Source organism: Eleginops maclovinus, chromosome 23 (genome assembly GCF_036324505.1).
Source record: "Eleginops maclovinus isolate JMC-PN-2008 ecotype Puerto Natales chromosome 23, JC_Emac_rtc_rv5, whole genome shotgun sequence".
Taxonomy (NCBI): Eukaryota; Metazoa; Chordata; class Actinopteri; order Perciformes; family Eleginopidae; genus Eleginops; species Eleginops maclovinus.
This window is the reverse complement of record NC_086371.1, coordinates 21913913-21932198: the sequence shown is the minus strand read 5'-3', so window position 1 is coordinate 21932198 and position 18286 is coordinate 21913913. Positions and strand designations below refer to the sequence as shown.

The window sequence follows — 18286 nt, the reverse complement described above, 5'->3', positions numbered from 1 at the left end:
AAGTATACACCCACTTTCTTTCTTATTTCTCTTTATATGTCTTATTTCTATGTACATGGTATGTATAATTATTCTGTAGGTCATTAGGGTTACCTTTAAACAACCTTACCCTCCATGTATCCCTTCACCTCTATACCTGCACCCACAGTAATGTATTGCATGAGATTCCATTCCCATTCTTGCATTCATGGTGGATCAAACATCAAACAAACTGCCAGTGCCGTCTTCGCAAGTGTGTCAGTGTTCATGTGTGGAAGGAAGAGGAGAAAGGGAGACTGACCTTAGTGTGCATGTGTGTACGTGTGTGAGGCAGTGCAGAAGGGCCAACAGAGAAGACAAGATAAAGAGAGCTCAGTGTTTAGTGTTGAGGAGGCCTTACCGAGAATAAGGAATGTAAGAGGAAGAGTGCAGCCTCTATGAGCAAGCTTGCGTGAAAGAAGTACAGCTTAATGTGCTTGTGAGAGTGAATGAAAAAGTAAGTATGTGTGTGAGAGCAATAAACAGACTTGTAGTATCCTCACGGTGAACTAAGTTATGAAATTATGCATGATAAAATCACTACAGCTGCTGTTTTATTTGCTGTGTGCCTTGCTTATAGCTTTGAAGATATTTTTCTTACATGGAAAACTCTACATGGGGAAATGGGTCACCTCAAGTGAACTCACTCACATTCCTGCTAGATCAACTAGCACTATGGGCATAGCTGACAATGCACTGATTATGAGAGAATGTTGCCTTCCAGCTCAGTTTAACATGTCTCTTTTCTGAAATTATCATTTGTTTCTATAAAAGCACAAACAAATGAATCAACCAAGCAGCGTGAAACTGACTGTTGGCTGAAGCCTTAGTAATGCTCCATGTTCAGATTTACCTTTTCAAATCTCGTTTTTAGACATCTTTAATAATGTTTTTGTTATTGAACCCTTCTTAATAAAGGATACACTGTTTTATCAATTCAAATCTAAATTCTTAACACACATTTTGGACACATAAATCATCATTGTTGTGTTTAACAGTAAACTCCGTTAGCACTGACTCCTCCTCTTTCAGATATGTCTCATTAAACAGAACTGTGAATCATTGGAAAATAATGCATACATTTCATATCATGTTTGGATGGCAATATTGGCCCTCGGACAATGCTTTGAGAAACGATTTGCTCTTTGCTTTTAGCAAGACTCTGAATCCCTGTTCCATGGCTTCTATTCTGTAGCTGACCCTGAGCAACTTGTGGAGGAGGTAGAGCAAAATATACATCCTCCTATTTCTAGGTGTTTATGTCTCAAAAACTTAAGGTCTTGATGCAGAACTCCATTGGTAATTCTCTTTCTGTTTTTGTTTCGACTTTTCCAAAAGAACCTGATAAGCACTTCCCCCATAAAACTGACTCACCCTTTGATTTTTCTCGGTGTTGCTTGTCAGAGCACCTGCCTCCCTATCTTTACCCAAAGACAACAGCTCAATTTAGCGTGTTCCGCTAGAGTATAACACAACCTGACATAACCTGCTTTTCTCCTGTGATGTCTGCAGACTGACTGCAGCTTGTGATGCTATGAAAGGGCAAACTAAAAACAAAGACAGATTGGATTGCGAGTGCAGGTCTCGATGGTCCCATGTGCCTGTCACACTGTGTGCATAGCCCAATAGGTCCTAAAGTGTCACGACTTGTGTTGTCTATATTTATTTAGACAAAAACGTATTACCTTACTTTATTTTTTTCACTTTATCACTGCATGATTTTTTTTTGTTAGGCTCTAAGTTATTATATAGGTAGGCTCTTATTTAGTTATGAAAAGGGAAAAAGCAGGTAGCAGTGACTGGCCGATTTCCATTTAGCTTCTTTGGTTGCAGTGTCATTATATAGTGCGCTCATGGCTTTCTGGGACTTACTTTTGTTTTTATTGTTTACTGTGAGTAGGTAAACTTTGTGAATCAAGCATAAGAATACTTTATTTATCACAGGTAGAGATTGGGTTCAGAGACCATTGCTGCATTTTGGAATACAATCATATACAACTATTAAATACAATAAGAATATTTATCTTTACATAAGAAGTTAAAGTAAAAATATCCCCATGTACTACAATATATTTCAATAATAAAATAAAATAATGTGTATTACAATATATGCTGTGGTATTTTAGTATTAATGAATATATCAATGCTGAAATACAGGATGTTTGTATGCTGTGGCTATGACATTCACTCAACCAAACAGAAATGATTTCCTTACTTTGGTGGTGTTTTTTATAATGATGATTTAAGCTGCTGCACCTGTGACACTATCAAGATGATGGCATGACACATTACATTAGGAGATAAAAAGATTAACAAAATGACCATCCTTTGTGATGAAAGGCTAGATGCCTTAAAAGCCAGCAAAAATGAAGACTTTTTAACTGCTATTGGCAACATCGTGCAGTAACCTTTATCATGGTACTGTGTTGTTCCCTCGGCTTTGTTCTAAACATCAATTTGGTTCCGGTTTTAGATCCCCATCCCATCATTTCATTGTCCAACTTTAAAGACTGTGGCTCACAAATCTACACCCCACTAGGATCTATCAAAAGACTGTACCCCTCCTGATGTGAATCAAATGTGATTTCAATCAGCAGTCAAGATAGAGTTTGAGTTCCCATTATATTTATTTTCACATGTGTGTAAAAAACAGTGGGATAACTGCTGGCATGGCTAATCTGCTTCTCTGATCCCTCCCTGTTTAAGTGTGTGTGTTGTGTGGGTGTGGGTGTCTTTGTGTGTGTGGACATACACCGTTGTGTGTACACAAAAGCATGAGAAAAATCGGATTGCAGGTGTATCAGTGTGATTTCACATTGTTGGCTCAAAGGCTGTGTGTGTTTGTGTGTGTGTTTGCATGTGTGTAAAATATTCTGCACCCTTTGTGATTCCTAGCCTTTGGTCGAATCTAATTCAATTTTTTGTATTGTGAATTTAATCAGTTGAACAAAATGATATTTTCAAAAGCAGCACTACCTGTGTTTCAGATCAATATTAATATTTGTTGTGATGTTTTCACTGCCATACTTGTAATAAAGTGTTTTATTTTTCAATGTTTACAGCATATGGGTCACACACAACACCACATGAAGCTCCTTTTATTATTTTTAATTGTAACTTTTGAAGAATGAGAGATACATACACTTTGACATCAATTTGAAATCATGTCAAAACAAAACCAGGCAAACCCAGAATTATGATGTGCATCACACTGTAATGATGGTGTCATTGTAATTGTGGTAACAGTATATATCAGAATAAAAAAGCATTAAAGCATTAAACATGCATTGTCTCTTACATCCAGCAGCCGGCGAATCTACTCGTTGCAAAAGAAGTCAGATTCTAAAGAAGTCTATGAGAAAATTACCCTATTTCTCACTGCTTTTATTACCTCGGGACAATTATTCAAAATAAGTGTATTGGCTCAATCATTAGTTTCATAACTTCTTCAACATAGTATGATGTAAAATTAGGATTCCAATTTCGGTAAAATGGAAGACGATTATGCTTTAGTGTAGGATAGCTTGTGACAAGTTGCTACCACAGCGTTATTTGTCCATGTTGGGTATCTTTCTTTGCTTTTTGTGAGTTTTTATAAAAGTTAATCGTAACATTTTGTTTATCTTTTTCATTATTTGGTTAGTAGGGGCTTGGACTGGGAATCGTAGGGTCGCCGGTTCAAGTCCCCAAACAGACTTGAAATATGGAAGGTGGACTGCTACTTGGAGAGGTCCCAGTTCACCTCCTGGGCCCTGCTGTGGTGCCCTTGAGCAAGGCACCGGACACCTCCAATCCCCCCTCCCCATTGCTCCCCGGGCGCTGCACAGTAGCTGCACACTGCTCCTAGTACTAGGATGGGTTAAATGCAGAGGACCAATTTCACTGTGTGTGCTCTGCTGTGTGCATGTATGTGACAAATAAAGAGGGTTTTATCATCCGATTCTTCTTCTACTAAGCTTCACCCTGATAAGTCACATCTGGCTCAAAATTGTACTCAACAAACTAATGGTCGACATCACATAAACTACGTCCACTTCAGTCTATGATCTTTGTCCGTCTGGGTTTTATTTGCCTGATATTGCCAATGAAACTAAGAAATATACTTGCTACGTTTTTTCTAAAACTTTCTCATGTTGTCTTAAGGTACCAGGGGAGATGACTTCTTTATCCCTCCTCTTCCTCCTCCTCCTCCTCGCCTTGGGAGCCTGTGACGACGTCAAGTACATCTCTAAGAGGAACTCAGGTAGGAGGAACAGCCTTTGTGTTTGTTGTCTACGGGCGCACCCCGAGCCATGTCGTTTTGTTAAAAATGAGACTTTATGTCCTTGGAAGTCCCCTTTGTGTCTTACTGATATAACCTTTTCCTTACTCTTTAGTCTTTTCTCGAATACAATGACAATGAACATATTGTTTTTTACTCACACTACCCCGTAAATGTCTTCCCCCTTTTGTGTTATATGATGCATTGACACCTCTTAACTTCACACATTGGAATAGATACTTCTACTTTGCGATTTCTTTCTCTCTCACCGTCACCACTCTATCTTTCTCTGATTATAACAATTCTTTCTAAACTCCATAACAGAGCTCAGATTGCTTTCCTTCTGTGTCCTTGCATTTTGGTTGCTGAGGGCTTGTAATGATCAGCTGTCTGACCGTCTTACTGCTGCTATCATTGTTGCTGCTGTTAAGCTCATTTGTGTATCAGCATCCGGCTGATGACAGATCGGCTGATGGTCTTTTATCAGGGATCGATTTGTTTTTTCTGGCTGATCAGCTCGACAAAGCGGGTGTGATTTGGTCTCTCGATGTTTGGCATGCTGTCTCAATAGCACTTTGTATGGTACTGTACAGTGAGTGGAGTATGTGCAATATAGATAGAAACGCATTGCTGCTTTTGTGTTTGTAAATTGTCATTCATGCTGCACTGAATACTTGATCTGCAGTTTTACACATTCTGTAATTATAAATATCACCCACAGCATTTGTAATTTCATTGTCATGCACCACTGCCAAGTCTTGAAAGTGATAAAAACGGAGAAAATTACTTACCGACTTTTAGCAAACTCAGGTCATCTAATTATAACAATCCAGATAGAATTGATTTTCCTCTAATGTAATCCTGCTTACTATGTTGCCTGCCTCTAAGTGAGAGTGCAGGTCCTGGTGGTTTAATAGAGGGAATTTAAAGGCAACCATAACAATCCTTTAGTGATCCTTTTGTCACTACACACACACACAGTCTTAGAATACCTTCAAAGGGTTTAAACAAGCAACTGTAATAAATACACGGGTCTATTTGACATATAAAGGCCCCATAACCATTTTTCTCAATCATTCTCTTACTATGTGAAGTGGGATCTTAAGAGACCACCCTATTGAAAACAGGTGTAACACATTTGGTGTTGATACTTCAGAGTGTTCATGTTCTGTGTTTTTCCATACTGTTTATGGTTTTCCCTTATTACTGTTTTAAGGTGGGTTTGACTAAGTTGATATCACATACTCTAGTACACCAATCAGGGTTTAGCAACATTTCAGTCAGAATGTGGTGACAGTGGTGGTCACTGTCAATCATTTTGACCAACCCAAACCAACCAAATCCACACAGTCCTGAGTTGTTGAATGTCAGAGTGTTCTGGGGAACATGCGTCTGGTTTTTGGCGTCAGTTGGATTAGAATCAATCAAGTCTCGTGTATTGTTCTGTAGTAACAATAGGCTAAAAGAATCAAAGAGACTTCTCTTCTAAATTTAACAGGATTTGTTAATATGGTGATATGATAAGTTTACAATGGACGCTCGGCGAGGTCTTCTCCTATTTAACTGGTCCACAGTACACTTTCCAGTGGTTAGCTATCTACAGCGTCGTAGGGGGAAGGACTGACCTCAAACTTTTCACGTCGTTTTCGACTCTAAGGTCCTTCCGGTCTCGTCTTCTCTTATTGGTTAGAAGCAACGGGGGCGGGTCTTCGGCACATCTGACTTCGTCATCTTCTTCTGTCTTCTTCTATTGGCTGAGGTCTTCGGAGGCGGGTCCATGGCACGTTCCGCTTAGCCTTCTCATGAAGTCTCTATTTATGATAGCTTATTATACAATTCTTCTGAGGTTTATTGGTTATTAAACACTTAATACTATTATTGCAGCATCAATGAGTGAGAGGTAGAGGCGGTGTGTTTAGTATGTAACTCCACGCGACATTCTCCCTCTACTCATATATACGATACAATATAAGCTACACGCTACCTGAGGCTAAAAACAATAACATCCGGTATGACTGGAAGTACCAAATCTGGTCTGTCGGGAAACAGTGAATTATATCACTTTATAATAAATATGAAGCTGGAGCTAGCTGCAGACTAGCTTAGCTTAGCAGAAAGACTGGAAACGGTGGAAAAGGAGAGTATGCCTCCGTCTAAAAGTGACCAAATCCAACTTTCCTGGGCATTGATGAGTTGACCCAGCCAGGAACAAAAGTCCATCACAAAACCCTGTTTGGTTTTATGAACGGATTTGGATGCAGCAGTGTTCGGGCATTTTACTCTAGTCCTATCATTCATTTAAAAGAGGGAAGTTTAATGCAGCCTTGTACAAACAGGATATGTCTTTTTAAATATGAAGCTTTAGAGGTGCTGATAGGTGTATTTTGGTACCTTCAGATTGAACTACGCTTTCCACTAGGCAATCAATTTTCTTTTTTTTCCAGTCTTTGTGATAAGCTAAGCTAACTAGCTTCTGGTCCATCTACATATTTACCGTACAGACATGAAACTGGTATCACTTTTCTTACATAACTCTCTGCAAGAAAGATAAAAAGCAAAGGTATTCAAATGCCTGACTATAACTTTAATAAACAAGATCAAAAAAGTATTCTTCCTTTTCTTCTATGTTACCTATTTAGTTGTGAATAATAAAGTGTATTCAGGTACTAAATATATTTTATTTTTATTTATACATATATAATATATGTTCTCACTACATATGTGATTGGGCCTTAAATGATGCAAAAAAGTTGCTTAGAGAAAGTCAAAGGTCAGGGTCATTTACAGAGCAACAGCATTTTTGCTTGCTATGATTTATTGATGTGGTATAATGGAACTTGCCAAAATGTCGTCCAGGCCACCCACACAAATTAGTATGACTAAATCATTGTTCATAGTCCAACAAATAGACAAAAGGCGGCAAGTAAAAATAATACAACACGATTCTGTTGAACTTGGTTTTCTGTGATTTTGTTGCAGTCCTTGCTCAGTCTAATCTTTTTCTGTCAGTATTTCTTTCACACACTCGACATACTGACTGTGTGGGAGAGCTGGTGGGAGTTTTTGTTTGCTGTGTATGTGTGTCCCTACACTGGCAAGCATACCTGCATGTGAATGCTCCGCTTCATGTCATATCTAACATTGACTGTATGTGTGGGTGTTGTATATATCCAGATGTTAAGTGTGTGTGTGTGTGTGTGTGTGTATGTGAGCTCCCTAAGTGTGCTTCAGTGTATGCGCTCTGGATGTGCACTTTCCTTCTGTGTGTGTGTGGGAGAGGTGTGCACAGAGCAATTATGTGATCAGAGCAGAGCCAAGCGGACATTTATGTGGGCAACCGCTACAGTTGACCAAAGATAGGCTTTTAGATCTTTTCCCTCGCTGCTTCTGGTGTGTGTGAGTGTGTGTGTGTGTGTGTGTGTGTGTGTGTAACTGGACACCTCATGGATAGGAACTACCGTTTCACCCTGTCACCCTGCTGTGCTTTGATGTAGCACCCGCTGCAGTAAAAAGAGGACAAATTGTGATGATACACAGTAGGGTGCATCAAATTTGAATGGGAAATTTTAATTTCATAATATCAATTTGGCTGGCATTGCATTTTGTATAGAAATGACTTTTGCAAAGATTTGAGGAATTCCATTGAGATTTAGGGGTGCCACCTACGACATGAACTTTTGTGAAATTTCGAAAAATGTGCAATTTTTATTCTAATTGCCAACAGGTTGACCTGGAAATGTTGAGTACAGTGAACTTTTATACAGTAACATGTTCTATAGGGTTATCAAAGTAAAAGTTTGCCCTTTGGGCAACTTGGGCATTTCTCAGAGTTCAACTTTCAAGATTCTCCATTCATTTGTCCTATAGACAAAATGAATGGAGGTCAATGGGACATGTTCACGTGGCCTTACCCTGAGTTTTGTGCAGCAGTGATGGATGTCGGACACACATATAAAGTTTAATTGACTTTATTGTTAAACACAAGGGGCGATACTGACACACTTAAAAGAACAAACCCTCTCTGGTGGCTAACTCACTGGCAACTAACAGGGCCTAATGGTAAGAGCTGACACTAACTAAACTTCAAACTTAATTGCTTAGTCTGTGCCAGAGTCCGCTCCACTGAGCAACATCACCAGGGAGAAAGAGAGAGGAAATGGAACCTGAACTCTGAACCTAGCCAGTGCGTCTCCCCCCAGATATGTCTCCCCATCCGCCATCCAAGAGTAACCGTCCTATTCAAGGATTAGCTTGCGTTTGCAGCGGCGAAGGTTTGGCTGTTGGCTGCGGTCATGTTCAACTGCCTGCAGCACATTCTGCAGGTGCTGCTCCTTCCTGGCCACTGCGACGAAGTCGGACGTGAGCTTGACGCCACGCTCGGCACAGTCATTGACAACGTTCATTGCACATACATTGACCTCACTTTTTTTGAACGCAGCATTGGTCGCCCATTCCTTCACATCGAGAGACATAAATTCTGGATCAATGTGCAGCTGTTGCATCCCAAACCAGTAATCCTTATTGGCGAGATCAGCCAAGCTGGTGGTTGGCAAGAGGGTGGGGAACATTGGCTTGCCAAAGCCAGTGCCAAAGCGCTGCTCAGGGATATGCATGGGGAGATCAGCGGGCTTGTGCTCCAAGATCGCACTGGCAAGTGCACGCTTGTCCTCATTGGGCACCTTGCTGCTGAAGAGAGCCAGGGGTAGCATCTCACCTGTCAGGTACCAGCGATGCCTCTCCAGTGCCTTGATCGCTGATGCTGCAATGCCCTCATCTACAGCCTTTTATGCCTGCAGGTGGTGGTAGAGTGTCAGGTCATTCCAGGCAGCATCTACAGCTTTCTTGCAGGTCAACCACCACTTTGCATAGATGTGTGTAATGAAAATGGCAAATGCCTGAATCTTCGGCACCTGCTGCCGTGTGGTAATTGTGCCCTGGGGAAGCAACGCGATGTGCTGCTCCATCAAAGCCAGCTTGAGAGTATAGAGCAGCTTGGCCATCCATCGTGCCTTGTGGAGCGCTCCCGGTCGTTGGAAGGTCACTGCAGTCTGCTCTTCACTATCTGCATCCAGAAACACAAGACACAGCTGCACAAACTCACGGTAGTAACCTCGCTTGTGGTCAGTCACTTCTTTTGCGCACCTGACAAGTTCAGCACGTAACTTGCCCAGGAGTGGTTGCGCGATGTTGTCAGGAATGTAACGGGACCATTGGCTGCTGGATTCTTGTGGTAACAGGTTCCATTTCTCTCTCAGATGTGTGAACAAGGTAACCTCTGGCGAGCGTGATGTCTCCACCTTCAGGTCTGTAAAAACCTGGTTCAGGAGGACCTCACCAATGTGGTGCCGGCACCCAGACCAAAGCAGTGGTCGGCCCAGTGAGAGCTGTATGGCAATGCAGGCTGCTGTGAGATGGCCGGTGTTTGACGCAGTGGTGTCAAATGCATGTCACAACTACAGATATGATAGTAATATGTAATAATACATACCCAACACAAAAACAGAAAGATCACCTCAGTTTTCTTGAACTGCATCTCTTGTTAAACTCAGATCTCCATGGTGACTATTGAGCACTGTTTACCACTTTATCCAACAAAAACAGATGTGCGGTGGCACCCCTAAATCATCATGTATTGAAAAAATATTTTGCATGTGTTGTCTCCTCTCTCCCTGGACCCGTTTCAGTTTGCCTACCGAGCTAAACGGTCCACAGAGGATGCAATCACCTCCGCTCTACACCCAGCCCTCACACACCTGGACACTAAGAACTCCTACGTCAGAATGCTATTCATAGACTTCAGCTCAGCCTTCAACACCATCATCCCCCAGCAGCTTGTGCGTTAACTTACAGACTTGGGCCTCAGCCCCTCTCTCTGCAACTGGTTGCTGGACTTCCTCACAGAGTGACCACAAGCTGTCCGGGTCAACAACAACACATCGAACACACTAACACTGAGCACGGGGGCCCCTCAAGGCTGTGTGCTCAGCCCCCTTCTCTTCACCCTGCTGACCCATGAATGCAAACCCAGCTACAGCTCCAACCACATCGTGAAGTTCGCTGACGACACTACCATGGTGGGTCTCATCAGCCACAAGGATGATACTAACTACAGTAAGGAAGTGAACCAGCTGGCCCGTTGGTGCCAAAATAACTATCTCTTCCTCAATGTGGGGAAAACAAAGGAGATTGTTGTTGACTTCAGAAGAACCCACTCCCTCTGTGGAGCAGGTGAGCAGCACCAAATGCCTGGGTGTGACCATCACAGATGACCTCACCTGGAACAACAACATCACTGCACTGGCAAAGAAGGCCCAGCAACGCGTCTACTTCATCAGGAAGCTCAAGCGAGCAGGAGTCCCCCCCCCCCCGTCATGCTGTCATTCTACCAAGGCGCCACTGAGCGCATCCTCAGCAGCTGCATCACGCTGTGGTTTGGAAGCTGCACCGCCTCCAACCGCAAGAGCCTGCAATGTGAACTCTGCCCAGAGGATCATTGGGGTCTCACTCCCTACACTACAGGACATCTACAGCACCCGACTCACCCGCAAAGCCCTCGGCATTGCGGGGGACCCCACCCACCCCTGCAACAGCCTCTTCAGCCTCCTGCCTTCAGGGAGAAGGTTCCGCAGCCTCCGCTCGAGCTCCACCAGGCTGAGGAACAACTTCTTCCACCAGGCGGTCAGGATGCTGAACTCTCTCCCTCCCTTCCTCTCTCCTCTCACTCTCTCCCTCCCTCCCTCTCTCGCTCTCTCTCTATCCTCCGTCCCTCCCTCAATCCTCTGTCTCTCTCTCCTCCCTCCCTCCCTCCCTCCCTCTCTCCTCTCGCTCCCCCTCTCTCCGTCCCTCCCTCTCTCTCCCCCTCTCTCATCTCCCTCTACCCCCGCTCCCATCTCTCCCCTGACCGCTCTGCCCTCCGTCCCACCCACCTTTCCCCACAGCCTCAATGGAAATGTACCAGGACATTAATCCCCCTCCCTCACACACCCGTCCCTCCTCCAGCACCAGTCATTTTCTATTCTCCGCAGCTACTGAAAATGTACTTTGCACAAAGTATTTATTGCCTTAAACACCTACTTGCACTACCGTCAAACTGTTGATTGTGTCGAACATATGTATATATTACTTAGTTTTTTTTTGTATACCCCTTTTTACCCCCCCTTTTTTTCTACGCTCTTATCTTCTTATGTAATATGTTCTTGTTTGTATTTGCACTTTGGGACTGCCAGAAACGGTATCTCAATTTTCTGTATGTATAACACATGTGGAAACTTTGACAATAAAGTGGACTTTGACTTTGATATTTAGGATTACATTTATAAAGGAACTTATTTACATACTACTTGTATACTACTTATTTGTACATTCATAAACACACAGCATAAACATCATTTCTCAGTCATTTGGTGTACTGTTTATGGTGGTGCAAAGCCCTGCCTTACATGACTCTCTATAGGTGCTCGAATGGGTTGATATCAGAGACTGTACATAAGAAGTCAACGTAGATATGTAACGTCACCCAGTGGTATGTTAACTACTATTTTCAAGTTTCCAGTTTGGCATATTGGCTGCTATCTTGTTTTTTTTTCACCACAATTGACCATATTTGGACTAGGTTGTTGAGGCCACTAACCTACCAACTACAGAAGTGCTGGTTAGCTAGCTTGGTTAGTAAGGAGCATCCATAATCAGCGTAAATGTTCATTGAAATGCTATATTTTGGCTAGTGGAATACATGGTAAAAAATAAATGTTCTTGCGGAGTTATAATGAACATTTGACTTCTTAAAGTGTCTTTCCTACAACTGAACACTGAACAACGCTGGGGAAAAGCCCCTGTTGTGGCAACTTAACAGTCACAAGCTAGCCTAGCCATAAAGCACACCCTGCGTTATTGTCTATTTTATTGAAACAGGGCCATAATTTACACAATAAACATAATAAAGTATTAAAGAACACTTGAAAAAAGGAATAAAGACATTAGGATTTTATTTAACTGAGGTCATAAATCAAGTTAGAATTTTGATATATTTGTTATAGACTTCTATACAATCAGAATTATGCTTGCAACTAAAAAAGAGAAACCCCCATTTTAAAGAATCCAGTTATAAGGCACTTGCACATTGGCTCCTTTTTCCAGACTTGGAGGCTGCCCCTTGGAATGAGATCTGATGACTGTTCCCACAATCTGTTCACAGGATGTAAAAAAAAATGTGAAGCTAAAGATTCATTGTTATATTTAGGAAAAGTCACACTGAAGATAATGATGTTGCTTTAACTACATTAACACAAAGGCAAAAGTGTTTCCCGGTTAGCGCTGAAAGTGCTAATGAGCTCAACAGTAGCTAGGCATAGCAATGCTGAAAAATAATTCCTGCAAGTTATACAGCCCCTTAGAACACACACATGCTGGATATGTTTATCCAACAACACATTTACACTTAGAAGAGGAACACACATTACACATATCAATGTCTCAATCGTGATGCTGATGAGGAAAACTAAGAATTCAGAGAAATCCTTTCTGCTTCAACATCTCACCATCGTTCTCTCCATCTCTCCTGGCCGTCTTAGTCAAGGCCAGATTTTAACGGCTTCAGCGTTTCAGACAAAACCAATAGATTAGGCGAGATGGCGGGCAGAAAGATAACACAGACTCTTATCTAGGTCCCTGCTGGGCTTTTTCAGCAAGAGGAGAGAGACAAACAAACCAAACATAAAGCAAGAAAGTGGTCCTCTGTACGTATGTATGTATTATGTTGTTTTTCTCAATACTTAGGGATTAGATTAGAATAGTTTATTCCCATTCCATGTTTAAATGGGAATAAACTGACATTTTCCGATTACAAAGCGCAACATCGTTACACAGAAAACAGAATATTTTAGATTTAAAAGAAACTGTTTAGATTTATGTGGTCAAAGGTTAAAGGGATGTTGACCAAAATTGGATCAGTTCTCCCAGGTATCTTGTGTTTTATTGTATATTTATGTGGTCAAAGGTCAAGGTCACTGAGACCTCACACATGTACCATTCTCAGGATCATATCTGGAACGCTTTTGGAGAAATATTTAAAAGTTGGCCCAATGGTCATGATAATGGTCCCAGGTCAGGATTGCTGTGACCTCTAAAACATGTTTTTGTCCTTTTTGTCCATAACTGAAGGATCGTTATGCTAATTATTACAATTTCACACAACGTCAAAAGGGATAAAATGTATTGATGACATTTCGGACAGACATGGATACAAACTGCAACGTGACTTAGTGGGTACAACCATTCAACTTTTAATTCTGTCTTACCTGCTTTGTCTCAACCATCTTTAAAGCACACGATGTGCTGATGCAGATGGTTTCCCATGTGTGTATGTTCCCATGTGTGTGTGTGTCAGAGTGATTGAGTGCCAGTGAATGCCCTTGTATGTATGCGTAAGAACACGTGTGTCTCCGAGTGTGCGAGTGTGTTTTCTGACGCAGCTAAAACCTGAGATCAAAGAACGATTAGGTCTCAGTATGATCTTATCGCAACTTAACTCCACGCATGCAAAGCAGAGCAAAGATAACAGAGTGTGTGTTTGTGTGTGAGTGTCTGTATGTCCTGCTTTATCATAGTGTGAGACATATTTGCTTTGTGAAGTATATGCGGGGAAGCTGTTTGTTGGTGTGTACGTTCTGGCTTTGAGAGAGACATTAAGGACAAAACAGAGTTCCAGTTGTCTTTACACACACACACACGCACACACACACACATGCACAGTCCCTCTCTCTACCTGCACGCTACATCACATTTTGCATTACAAAGCATCTAAAGTTTAGCATATTCTTAACTTATGTTCTCTATGCAGAGCCTTTCTCCGCTGTAGAACGTTGACGCACTTGGTTTTTACGCTTGGCTGTGATCAACTCTGCTGCGCAAGGACTCTGTAAAACAGTGACTTCATTTAGAAATGTACATTTCGATCCATCCCAAGCTTAAACAGTTTTTTAAACTATATAGGGAAAAGTGCTGAGGGCAAAAAGGCAAATTACTTATTCACTATGGTGGAGAATGCAGACAGTGGCAGAGGACAAGAGGCTGAGACATATTTAACATTTATAAGCTACAGCAGCCGGAGCTAGACAGGGAAACGTGTTGGTTTTTCCCGGGATACTGAAAGGTGCAAGTAATTTCAGGCTTTCAATAAATAAGTTACATTATGTTTTTTCCCCCAATTGTATCTGCAAGTTAGTTTGTGTGTTTGCAGAGATCTAAACGTGCATTTTTTTTTTTGGTGACACTATCACAGAGTATATTACATTTTTAAAGTTTTGATTGTAGCATCTTTGCAGACCACTCCTAAGAAATGTAATGTTTGTATGTGAATAAAGACTCTATCAAAGTGGGGGGGGGGTTTCCTTGTCTTAATATGGGGTTAAAGGACTTTTCAAACTGTAGAGCATCTGACTTCCTTGGCTCTTTGAATACATTTGGGATTTGTGAAATTGGATTATATAAATGTAAATCATATAATTGCTTACAGGGCCTGTTAAAATTACAGCTCAAGATACATTAAAAAGGCTCTAGATTTTAATACACATCTTCTGATCCTCCAGAAGGCACCACATGGTGTTGTAGATCTTATCTAATCCCTGATCAATGCAATATTGAACGATCAGTTTAATTGACTTTGTTATATTAGTTAGAAAAACACTGGATGCATAAAGAGGATACAGTGTTGGAGGCTGCGTCCTGTTCATTCCTATGAAAGTTGCTCCGTGGCCCATGAAGACAGAATAGTTGGACTGTGGGGTAATAAAATCACTTCCCCATTCATGGGCCAATAGAGCATGCGCAATAGTGTTTCCATTAACCCTCCAGAATCCAGAGTCTGCTTTTTTTTCGTTGACTCAGATGCACTTGGAAAATAACTCTGGATTTGTCTGTTGTGGAATATAACAATGGTTTGGTCCTAATAATTGTAAATAAAGGATATTCAAGTCTTGGTGAGCCCATTTGCATCACGTGATTGACCCAGAAGCTGTAATTCCACTGTTTGGCCATTATGAATATTGGCTTCAAAGCCCATTGCCCTTTCCAGGAAGGGATTAGTTTGTGCGGGTAGTTGTAAGGATAGCCTGATAACTGAACTTTTTTTAAACAGCTTCTGGTGCGGAACGGCTCTCCTGCATTATCGCAAAAATAAACCAGTGCAATCAGATTGGAAAATTAGCCAAATCAGACACATACAGTGTATGCCCCTAACTCTAACCAAAGTGTATTGCATAACATCTGAATTGGATGTGAATACACTTAATAAGACAACTCTTAAGGTGGCCATGGTGACAACAGAGCTTGAAGGATCTGGCACTGCAATTGGTAGACATGGTCAATGACTCTTTAGGCAGTTTTTCACAGCTAGTGTTCATCTTTCATAAAGGTTTTGATGCAAACTTTATGTTGGGAAGAGATGGAGTTTATACCGCTGCTTTAATAGCTGACTCCAGTAGAAGTGACTTTGAGTGGGCCGGTTGTGAGCATTAGCAGCCATTCTGGAAACATTCAGACATATTTGTTACGTGCAGATATGACATAACACCGATGTGCTATGACATAATGTCACTGTGTCCATGTGTGTGTACATGCAGTATGTGTTTGCCTGTGATGAGATTTAGCTTGAAATGTGTTTACAGCACTCATAGCTAACGTCTCTCCCCGGCGTGACCAATTAACACAAGTGGCTTTGTCATATAAGGACATCCACTTGACTTTTTTACACGTACAGTGATCTCTGTGTGTGTGTGTGTGTGTGTGTGTGTGTGTGTGTGTGTGTGTGTGTGTGTGTGTGTGTGTGTGTGTGTGTGTGTGTGTGTGTGTGTGTTTGTGTGTGTGTGTGTTTTGCACAAACACCAATTACAATACACTGGCTCTCTCCCTGTTGCCCTTTTGTTGCCCCTCTTAAAATAAAGATAAAAGGCTGTGTGTGTGTGTGTGTGTGTGTGAGTGTGTGCACTTCAGCTCACTCTAATTGAGCTATTACGTGTAGCTTAAACTGTAGCAACATGAGCAAAGAGCAGCTTGCTAAGCACTCTAGATATCAGCTACTTCTTTATTGTTTAGTTGCTCTGAATAGCCTGTGCTAACAATTTATTGGCTATTTAAGATTAGTTTTCAGCCCATATTTTCATTTCACACTGTTTTAATACAACATCATTTGGACACTTGTTCCTAGAAAATATCACAAGATTAAGGGCTTAGATGACTCTACGTTTGCTTTAATTCAACTATTAAGTGATGCTTTAACTGTAGCAACATTAGCAAAAAGCAGCTTGCAAAGCACTATAGGCTGCTATTTTTTATGTTTGTGTGGATCTCATTAGCCAGTTCTTAAGTAATCAGTAGATCAGGATGACTTTTCTGCCCATAATTTAATCTAACACTGTTTTTACACCACCTCATTTGGACACTTGTTCCTAGAAAATAAGACAAGATTAAAGGCTTCAATGACTCTACATCTACAGCTTGCATTAATTGTGCTTTTGTGTGTAGCTTCAACTTTAGCGACATTAGCATAAAGCAGCTTGCTATGCACTGTAGCAAGACTGCTACTAGTTTGTTTTGCTCCCAATAGCTTGTGCTATTTAAAATCACTTTTCCCTCTATATTTTAATTTAACACTGTGTGTATACCACATCATTGGCACACTTTTTTCTAGAAAATAAGACACGGGTTTAACTTTTTATGACTCCGATTATTGTTGGTGTTGTATAGCATCCACTGCACTGGGTCTTCCTTCTGAGACCAGAGTAACACGATAACCAAATGTGTTATCTTCTCCTCCCAAGCTAACACAACGGAAAATGCTGTTTCAGCTCCTCCAGAACAAGGACATCAGTTTTCTCTCAGGAGAAGCCTTTGTGGCAGAGCCTCTCCAGACTCCACTATCTGTGTGTGTGTGTGTGTGTGTGTGTGTGTGTGTGTGTGTGTGTGTGTGTGTGTGTGTGTGTGTGTGTGTGTGTGTGTGTGTGTGTGTGTGTGTGTGTGTGTGTGTGTGTGTGTGTGTGTGTGTGTGTGTGTGTGTGTGTGTGTGTGTGTGTGTGTGTGTGTGTGTGTGTGTGTGTGTGTGTGTATTTCCATGTGTGTGTGTGTGTGTGTGTGTGTGTGTGTATTTCCATGTGTGTGTGTGTGTATTTCTGGATGTGTGTGTGTGTCTGTGTGTGTAGCCTGGCGTGGGACAGAGAACAGGATAGAGAGGATTGTATTGTCCCATACCGACGCTAACCCCCTCTACAACCACTGATAATGTATTTCTCATGCTTACAGCTGTACCACAGTTACACGACCCCACACTTTGTTAAAGTCATTAACAAAGTCTAGTTTAGCACTTAGCAACAGGAGCCATTCATTCAAAGAGAATAAAGGATATATTTCTTATTGTTAAATGTGTTCTTGGCAGCGAAAATGCTGTACTTGAATTGGCTTTCTTGCTGCCAGTTGAGAACTTCCTTAAATATATTAAGTTTCATTTAGCTGACGTGTTTATCAAAAGCAACTCACAATAAGTGCATTCAACGATGAAAACAAACTTTAAAAAGCAAGGACATTAGCTTTCAATTAGTCAAACCATTGTAAGTGCTACTGCAATGGCTTACAATTAGTCAAACCCGCTATGTACAGATGAAAGACGTTTTTAGTTTTTTTAACTGGCCATGGTTGGAACAGATAGATTTTCAAACTGCAATCGACAATGTTTAGACTTCCTGCTCTCCTGATACCTATTTTTCTAAATGTGATATACATATCGTATGTCTTGGAATATTGGAGCATTGGATGCTAACCAACCCAAACCACTTGCCTATTCATTCAAATTGAGTATTTGGGCCGTTATGAATCACGGACAAGTGAACTGTTTCACAATAGAGCTCTTTTCCAAAACGCTATATATCCCTTGTGATTGTTTTGAGATAAAGGACAATTATTTACCCAGACCTACATATTTTGGAAGTATTTAATTTATATAGTTAAGAATAATTTTTG

At 41.3% G+C, this 18286-nt stretch overlaps 1 protein-coding gene across 3 annotated transcripts in view; it reads left to right on the top strand.

The window, feature by feature from the left end:
* il1rapl2 (interleukin 1 receptor accessory protein-like 2) overlaps window positions 1–18286 on the top strand; it is a 398203-nt gene that overhangs the window by 70985 nt on the left and 308932 nt on the right. For all 3 annotated transcript variants that reach the window (XM_063876302.1, XM_063876300.1, XM_063876301.1), the window contains exon 2: window positions 4162–4261. In XM_063876302.1, the coding sequence (XP_063732372.1) occupies window positions 4174–4261 (88 nt within the window). In that variant the 5' untranslated portion in view covers window positions 4162–4173. The remainder of the gene's footprint in view (window positions 1–4161; window positions 4262–18286) is intronic.